At 38.9% G+C, this 9,681-nt stretch overlaps 1 protein-coding gene across 1 annotated transcript; it reads left to right on the top strand.

The window, feature by feature from the left end:
* Nucleotides 1–540: 540 nt before the first annotated feature.
* On the top strand, nucleotides 541–9,433 carry rnf2 (ring finger protein 2). The gene is made up of 7 exons (XM_079877787.1): nucleotides 541–618; nucleotides 1,443–1,555; nucleotides 4,716–4,876; nucleotides 6,544–6,759; nucleotides 7,313–7,585; nucleotides 7,735–7,906; nucleotides 8,653–9,433. Exons 2-7 carry the CDS (start codon nucleotides 1,463–1,465, stop codon nucleotides 8,752–8,754), a joined length of 1,017 nt encoding a protein of 338 aa, XP_079733913.1. The 5' UTR covers nucleotides 541–618; nucleotides 1,443–1,462; the 3' UTR covers nucleotides 8,755–9,433.
* Nucleotides 9,434–9,681: the final 248 nt, after the last annotated feature.

Genomic DNA, 9,681 nt, shown 5'->3' with positions numbered 1-9,681 from the left:
TTTTGTCAGAAGTTCAGATTTCTTTTCTCATATAGGCCTAATTATGACTTTTTATGTCGTTATTATTTACCAAAGCATGATTTATTTTACTTGTGCGGGGGGAATTGGCTTAATTTTGTTATAATGCTATTCATAAACCACATATTATGTCAACCTGTTAATAATCTAATTACGTTTTTTAAAAGGCTAATCACGTTAAACATCAAGCTATCATAGTCACACCTGTGGTCCATTCATCCATCTGTAGGCCTACCGTTTGTATTGTTAGGTCGTGTAATGTATCCCAGCGTCTCAGGAAACCGCCAGGACAGGTGGCTAACAGTCCATCAAACAGAAAAATTGTAGTCAAGTTTTTCATATAAATATTACCGTATAACGTTGACGAACAAGACACGTAACGTTAGCTTATTCAAATTAACATATGAAGAAAAGTAAAGAAAAATAAACTATGTACTTACATGTCTTCATTGTACACAGTATTGAAGTGGATGACTGTAAAACTGACTCCGTTTTTGAAAAATACCACATTTCCCAGAGTTCATCTGGGCCCAATGAATCCGCCATATTGAGCTCAGCAGAACGCGCTGGCAGGAGAGAGAGTGTTCACAACATTGAAATGTAAGTATGTAAACAGCTGCGTTTGTACAAAAATATATTATTTCTGGTTGTCGAGATTGACGTTTTCATTAGCGCAAAAGGTTTTATATGTCACAATCTCGCCGACACTGAGTTCAAAGTTGATTTAATGCAGCCTGTAAATACAGCATCTGGATTAGCAGAGAGAGTTAGCCGTTAGCTCTACGTTTTCATGACAGCGCAGGAGATAAAACCTTTCCGCTTTATTTGTTTTCCTCTTCCGATTACTTCGTTTTGTTTTTGTTCTCCGTTGCTGGAGAGCAGGCACAGTCATTCAAAAGACACGTTGTACGTACAGGAATATGCTTTGTCTATTCAGTGACAAAGAGTTATAAGTGCCTTCACGAGCTAATTTTAGCCTGTTAGCTCTGTGACTGCAGGGTTAGACAGATTAATGGTTTATTATAGTATGATGATCTAAAACAAAACAAAACAACGCAGAGTTAATGATTGAAGTAAACATGAATAGAGTTTAATGTACGTAATCACGCGCCAGCTTTCGGCTTAAAGCAACGTCATCAGACCATAACATCCCTCAGATGTCAGTTGTCAGAGATGATCATGATGAAAATCACTTTGCTATCCTTGTCCTAAACAAGGATATTTGAACATTGTAAGATCATTGTCTTCATTAGGTTTTTAATAAGTCCTAAATATTTCATCATGTATGGATTTTGACATAAAACATGCTATTATTGTATTGTTTTGATTCTGTATCTCATCATATCATGTAGCTCTTATAGTAGATTTTCAAATTATGTTATGTACATCATGTCAGTAATGTTTTCTTTGGCTGTTTTTCACAGAGGTGAAGGAGACACAGTGTATGAATATGACACAGACGGTCCAGACGAATGGGGTTCAACCCCTCAGCAAGACATGGGAGCTTAGTCTCTATGAATTACAGAGAACTCCACAGGTTAGAAAATTCACATGCCAATTATTGTACATTTAGGTTTCCCAAGTGTGATTCTGACTGTATGCTAGTACAAGGGGTTTTCAAACTGGGGTCCAGGGACCCCCAGGTAGCTGCAAAGGAGTGACAGGGGGTCCATGGAAAAGTCTAGAGAAAAACTGTGAAAATAAATAAATATGTAATAATAATGATATATTATTTTAATGATAAGAATAAAATAAGTAAATAAATTAGATTAAAACGAAAACAAAAAATGTGAAACTGTAAAATAAAAAATAGTAGTTATATAACAATCTATTAAATTAGATTAAAATAAATGTATATATTTTTTGTATTAATATAAATAAATTATACAGTTACCACTACATTACTATAGTTAGAAATATATATATATATATTCAGTGAGCAAAATAAGTATTTGAACACCCTGCTATTTTGCAAGTTCTCCCACTTAGAAATCATGGAGGGGTCTGAAATTGTCATTGTAGGTGCATGTCCACTGTGAGAGACATAATCTAAAAAAAAAATCCAGAAATCACAATGTATGATTTTTTAACTATTTATTTGTATGATACAGCTGCAAATAAGTATTTGAACACCTGAGAAAATCAATGTTAATATTTGGTACAGTAGCCTTTGTTTGCAATTACAGAGGTCAAACGTTTCCTGTAGTTTTTCACCAGGTTTGCACACACTGCAGGAGGGATTTTGGCCCACTCCTCCACACAGATCTTCTCTAGATCAGTCAGGTTTCTGGGCTGTCGCTGAGAAACATGGAGTTTGAGCTCCCTCCAAAGATTCTCTATTGGGTTTAGGTCTGGAGACTGGCTAGGCCACGCCAGAACCTTGATATGCTTCTTACAGAGCCACTCCTTGGTTATCCTGGCTGTGTGCTTCGGGTCATTGTCATGTTGGAAGACCCAGCCTTAGGCCTGTCACGATAACAAATTTTGCTGGACGATAAATTGTCCAAGAAATTATCGCGATAAACGATAATATTGTCGTTCTGAGACCATTTTCATTTAATATAATTATAATGGCATAATAATGCAGGTACACCTTTTCAACGATCTATAAACTTTTATTTCTAAAGAATATTAAACATTGAAAACGGAAAACATTTTAAATATCCAAAAAAATGAACAAAAAAAACAAAAACAATGAAAGCAATGGACTCTTAAGGGGGTCGCACACCGGACGCGCAGCTCAGCGCCGCGCCGCGCCATCTCACCTGAAAATCCGTTAGCATCAGCAATTTTCTGATTTCTGTAAATAAATATAAAACTAAATGTATATTGCAGCACGGGGTGAAGTCCGTATATACATTAACTACGATTTGAGACACATAAATGTAAATTTAATATAAAACTATGTAAATGGCGCTCTGTGGCGCGGCAGGATTTTGAACACGGTCCTGAGCCGTTGCTGGGCGCCACGGACAGACGCCGAAAGGCGCCGCCGGTGTGTGTACTCTCATAGAGAATAATGTGTTCGAATTTAAAAGACGTGGCGCTGCGCTGAGCTGCGCGTCTGGTGTGCGACCCCCTTCAAGGGGACAGACGCCGAAATAAACAAAATAACTAACAAAATAAATGTCTGTTAATAAATAAAATGGATGTAAAATTGCACTTCAAAAAATATTAAACATTAGGCTTTAGACATTAGGCATAAATAGTGATACATTCCATAACAGGCCAAACTGACAGTTAGGACCTTTGTAAACAAATAAAAAAAAGCCTCAACAAGCCATATCACACCATTCTGCACTGTCCTCCGGTTACTTTGTCCTCCTGTTACTTTGTCAAGTGATTGTGTACTGTCGGGAAGACGGAGACGCACTTTATTGCGTGTATGCTACGCACTGAAAATACTTGGTTAGGATTAGGGGTGAGGAGTGCGTGCGTATTACACGCCATAGAGCGTATCATATGCACGCAAAAACTATTTTTGGCGTATAAATGGCACGAGAAATAACATTCGTGGTATAGATACGCATTTTCATGTGATCGGGCTCGCTGTCGCAACTCACAATTAGCGTCTTCTCTCTCTCCCGGCAGTAGCCGCAAACGCGGCGCCGCCTCCCCACACAAAGACCATGCAACTGACAACAAGAGGGTTCACTCCTCCTATACGCTAAAGAACCGAGCGAGAGTGGTCATCCAGTCTCTTTGGTAGAGAGAGAGAGACGAGGAAAACAAACAAGCATGCAAATGGAATTATCGCGGCCGGAAAAATTATCGAGCTCATTTTTTTTTATCGTGCGATTAATTGACTTATCGACTATCGCGACAGGCCTACCCAGCCTCGACCCATCTTTTTGGGCTGATTTCTCACCTTTCTTAGGATCATTGAGACCCCACGAGGTGAGATCTTGCATGGAGCCCCAGTCCGAGGGAGATTGACAGTCATGTTTAGCTTCTTCCATTTTCTAATGATTGCTCCAACAGTGGACCTTTTTTCACCAAGCTGCTTGGCAATTTCCCCATAGCCCTTTCCAGCCTTGTGGAGGTGTACAATTTTGTCTCTAGTGTCTTTGGACAGCTCTTTGGTCTTGGCCATGTTAGTAGTTGGATTCTTACTGATTGTATGAGGTGTCTTTATGCAGCTAATGACCTCAAACAGGTGTATCTAATTTAGGATAATAAATGGAGTGGAGGTGGACATTTTAAAGGCAGACTAACAGGTCTATGAGGGTCAGAATTCTAGCTGATAGACAGGTGTTCAAATACTTATTTGCAGATGTATCATACAAATAAATAGTTAAAAAATCATATATTGTGATTTCTGGATTTTTTTTTTTAGATTATGTCTCTCACAGTGGACATGCACCTACGATGACAATTTCAGACCCCTCCATGATTTCCAAGTGGGAGAACTTGCAAAATAGCAGGGTGTTCAAATACTTATTTTCCTCACTGTATATATATATATATATATGACTTAATATAAACTAATTTTAGATTTGTAATATACATTTTTCAGCATTTAAATTCTGTGTTTTTAATAGATAGACGCCTTTTTAGGGTTGGGGTGATTATCATACATGGGGGTCCGTGGCGCCTAAAACCCATTTGCTAGTGAAACCCTGGCGAGAGACAGTTTTGGTAGATGTTGCTTAGTTTTTGACCCTCAATGCAGCTTCTGTGATTTTGTGCTCTTCTAGGAGGCCATCACGGATGGTCTGGAGATCGCCGTGTCCCCGCGCAGCTTACACAGTGAGCTCATGTGTCCCATCTGTCTGGACATGCTGAAGAACACCATGACCACCAAGGAGTGCCTGCACCGCTTCTGTGCCGACTGCATCATCACTGCACTCAGATCAGGGTGGGTTTGTGTTATCCGTAGGATTTATGTACTTTTTGTTTGTGGAGTGAACGAATACATGATAGTACCACTGGAGTGTGCATGTTATAATTATATTAAAGTTAACACTAGGGATGCAACGATTAACCGATTTCATGATTAACCGCACTTAAAAACGTCACGGTTAATTAATAGTAAAGGCTCTGCTAATACAGTGTTTCTGTTGCACTGAATGGAACTGTTGCAACTTGCACAAAACGAAAACAAAGTTACACAAACGGTGCACCAGCATAAAGTGCCGTGCTTATCAGAGATGAGGAGGCTACTACTACTCTACACACTTGATTAACTATGGCAGAGAAGCTTTATTTCCACCACAGAAACGCCTGAAGTCTGCAGTCTATATTCTAGCTGAACCCCCTGAGTGAGTTTAAGGCGATCGTTATTTTAGAACATTGTTTTAGAACGTATTATTTCCATCCAGCCACATTACAGATAAGTAGCTATCGCGTTTATTTCAGTTTTCCATTTTTATTCAAAATATTCACAAACATAACTATATCATAAATTAATATATTCCTATTGTCAAATATGTGAAAGTGAATGTGCTGTGGTGTTTAAACACCTTAATAATTGTCATGTTCGTTGATATAAAGCGTGATGAGTTTGCAATTCAGAGGATCTGTCAGATTTACATCATAGAAATTCATCCATTTTCACAAAAATAAATAAAAGTAAGTGGCCAGTGAACATGGGAGAAGAATAAACTTTGTTTCATACACAATGTGCATCTGATATGAATAAAACACATCAAATTATAATTGAAAGGATTAATATGGCAGCTTCCATAGACTTCATTCAACGATTCGATTCGATATCACAATGTGTTGCATCCTCAATTTTCAATATTACTGAACATGGCTACGTTTTTGTCAATGAATACAAGAAGTCAGATATATGAACTCCCTTTTTATTTATCTTCTCCAAGAAAGTATACTTCCTGAATGTAGCAAACATCAAACACAACTTGAGTCTGAACACAGCAGACAACAGGACCATTTAGAATAATAATACTAAAAGTGCATTATACTGTCACATAATGTGCTTTAGTTACAATAACGCGCACACACTTGCACTCACACACACATCCAGACTTGCACGCACACACTCGTATGCTCTAAATGTTAAAATTGTATTTTTTATTACTCGCTTTTGTGTTTCGCCTCCCTCCGCCATTTTACGCAAGCGCGAGAAGCGTGTATGTGATGATTGATGTCAGAGAAATGTCACTGGGCTATAATCAATTATGGCCTATTACTGCATTGATGCAGAATCGTCTGCGTTGCATCGATACGACAATTAATTTCAACACCCTTATCGCACCGATGAGATCGTATGCCTCAATGGGTTAAAATCAATTGCGTTTCAGGGGTGGAGGGTGGACAGATTGCAGCTGAGAGGCGCAAATTAGATCTGAGAGGGCAATGTTTTTTTTGCAGAATTTCTAATTATTTACCTGTGCACATCATTTTTTTTATTTATATATATATATATATATATATATATATATATATATATATATATATATATATATATATATATATATATATATATATATATATATATATATATTAATTCATGTGCCCTCGTAATCTTTAATCATTTGTCATTTCTTCTCTGGTTCACAGGAATAAGGAGTGTCCAACATGCAGGAAGAAGCTGGTGTCTAAGCGCTCCCTCCGTCCAGACCCCAACTTTGACGCCCTGATCAGTAAGATCTACCCCAGCAGAGACGAGTACGAAGCCCACCAGGAAAGAGTGTTGGCCCGCATCAGCAAGCACAACAACCAGCAGGCGCTCAGCCACAGTATTGAAGAGGGCTTAAAAATCCAGGCCATGAACAGGTTAGACTGCTGATATACATCCATGAGGAATTTATTCTAATAACATATTTATTTTCGTGAATTCAATAATTGACATAAAGGTTTAGCTTGCTGTTTCTAGTGCTACCATACATCTTATTTACTGCTAAATCTATTGAAACTTGACTGGATATTAAATATTATGTTTTTCAGTTAATGGACTCTATAACTATACAAGCGTCCACACCGGTGGACGTTGTCGATAACGTTCTATTTATTCAAATCTCGCGCTGATTTTTGTCCCCTGCCGCTTTAGATGCTCGAGCTCTTTAAAGTCGAATGAATTCTGATTTGCTGTCAATGTTTTTATTGTTCAGCTGGAACAGAATTGTTCTAAAAGTGATTTCAACGGTAACATTTATCTGTGCCGTTATTGTTATAATTGTGATATGGACTAGAACTATAATAATATAACTATATCTTTATCCTTATCGCTATAGTTATCATCCTTGGTGTGAACAGGCTTGTTGTTGTTGTTTTTTCATCTGCTTTTGTTACTGTGTTCCCACTTCCACCACTATACACTGCACTATAGACTGCAGCGGGGGAAGAAGCACCAGATCGAAAATGGCAGCGGGGCAGAGGATAATGGGGACAGTTCACACTGCAGCAATGCATCAGTGCACAGTAACCAAGAGGCCGGGCCTAGCATCAAACGAACCAAAACTTCTGACGACTCGGGACTGGACATGGACAATGCCACTGAGAACGGAGGAGGAGACCTGGCTCTGGACGGGGCCAGCGAGATTGAGCTGGTGTTCCGCCCTCATCCGACGCTGATGGAGAAAGAAGACGCCGCGCAGACAAGGTGGGCCATCTCTGTTAATCTTTTCACCAACATGTATGCAGTTAATTAGTTTTTCTTAACCAAATTGATTGTTGGTTCAGCTGTGTTTTAAGCAGGTTTCTGTTGTGCATTTTATTTAGTCTGAGTTTGAATGTGGAATTTGTTACCAGGTATATTAAGACTTCGGGGAATGCCACAGTGGACCACCTCTCAAAATACTTGGCTGTCAGATTGGCTCTGGAGGAAATGCGCAAGAACCAAGAAGGAAGCCCCATCAACGTAGAGGCAGCCAGTGAAAAACAGTACACCATCTACATCCCTACAGCAAACAACCAGTTCACAGTGAGTTTGGTGCCGCTTCTAATACTAAAGACATCTAGGACTGCACAATATGGTCAAGCAATCAAAATATGATTATTTTGACATATATTACGATAGGATAAACATTTAACATCTGATACTGCTGCTTAGATGTTACACCAATTCAAATTTTAATGCAGTTAATTAATAGTTTCAGTCATGTGACTGACGTGGAGACCTGGAGGGCAAATCCATAGAACTGTAGCACAGCCCTGTCAATTTTCCATCTGTTTCAAGCCGTGTAAAAACTTTATTGGGGCACTTGTGATCCATATACAGCACCCAACGCAATATTTCAATCACTAAAAACAGCGGGACATTCTAAAACCCTCAAAAGAAGAGGGAACAATGCTTATTGTGGCTTAATGTATTAAGACAGTGATGTTAAAAGATCAAATTCAGTATGTACGTTATTGAATGATGCACTCTAAATGCAGGCAAGCAGATGAGCCCAGAATATGAACACAATGCACGAAATTACATAAGCATTGTCTTTATAATGGTTTTCTAAGGGAAAACGCTTAACATTATTAACGGCACATTATGCATAACATGCAATTTAGTGTTACGTTCATATTCTTGGCGCATCTGCTTGTCTTTGTAGTTTGGTCATTCTTATACGAGTGTGACATCACATGAAAGCTATTATTACCATTGGACTCCTATTTTTATAAACGTGTCATACGTACATTTCATCAGCATGACAGTGTCTCTTTTCCCCCTCACAGGTCCTGAACGGCTCCTTCTCCTTGGAGCTGGTGAGCGAGAAGTACTGGAAAGTCAACAAGCCCATGGAGTTGTACTTCGCCCCAACAAAGGAGCACAAATGAATCCTGTGAGACAAGAGGGTCCGAGCTGACCCGGGACAGACTGATGGTTCATCCTCTCTTCTCTCTACCTGTTTCTTTCTTTTTTTTCTCGCTGTTCCTCCTCATCTGGAGTAAAATAGTCTCTGGAGCCCCGGCTCCTCAATAACTGTGGCTGCTTTGATTTGTTTTTTATTGTCTTTTTGTATGAGAACGAGACCAGGGTTGATCATTGGGAATGGGTGGGAGGGCCATGGAAGTCAAACCAGTGTGGATTTGTTTGTATTTTCTCACCCTTTCAGTTGACACAACCATTTCATTGTTTCATGTTGAGTCCTTTTTGAGTCAAGAGGACTCAGACGTTGCCTTCAACATGCCAAAATTTTAGTCAAAATGGATATTGCAACGGTAACACCATGAGGAAATCATACTGAGTGCTTCATGAAAGACTCTGTCGGAAGGTGGCTTTCATAGCCAATGGCGCTGTTCTTTAATATCAGACTTGACCAATGACGTTCAAGAGAACATGTAAGAGATTTTTAAGTGCATTTTCTGACACACCACTCCTGTAGCAGCAACATTTGTTCACTAACATGACTGCATCTTGCCACTGTGTACCAGTACAATGTGATGGCTTAGTTCACATGACACTTGTCATGTCACTAGTCTGTACTACTATGTTGGTCGTCAGATGTTTCGGGGATTGTACATACTACATCACTTTATAGAATAACTACCTGGAAAATGTATATTGAAACCTTTGTTTCAACTAGTACCATTTCATAAAAACATAAGTTGGCAGTTGTACATTTGGACCCAGTTTTTGATAGTTGCATTTCATAGACAATTCATCCAAGACATGGAAAAACTTTTTAGAGCATGAAGTACTTTTAGTTTGACATCCTTGGCATACATTTGAGTTAATGTTGTTATTTGGGGAAAAAAATGTAT

The sequence above is a fragment of the Squalius cephalus genome, assembly GCF_949319135.1.
Source record: "Squalius cephalus genome assembly, chromosome: 7".
Taxonomy (NCBI): domain Eukaryota; kingdom Metazoa; phylum Chordata; class Actinopteri; order Cypriniformes; family Leuciscidae; genus Squalius; species Squalius cephalus.
The sequence above is the reverse complement of the archived record's forward strand: the minus strand, read 5'-3'. Positions and strand labels throughout refer to the sequence as shown.

What these genes read in the sequence shown, in the direction of transcription:
- rnf2 (XM_079877787.1), top strand. Translation starts at nt 1,463, where the DNA reads ATGAATATGACACAGACGGTCCAGACGAATGGGGTTCAACCCCTCAGC. An exon ending in ATCACTGCACTCAGATCAGG is followed by an intron (nt 4,877 to 6,543) that starts GTGGGTTTGTGT and finishes TCTGGTTCACAG; the next exon opens with GAATAAGGAGTGTCCAACAT. An exon ending in CAGCAAACAACCAGTTCACA is followed by an intron (nt 7,907 to 8,652) that starts GTGAGTTTGGTG and finishes TCCCCCTCACAG; the next exon opens with GTCCTGAACGGCTCCTTCTC.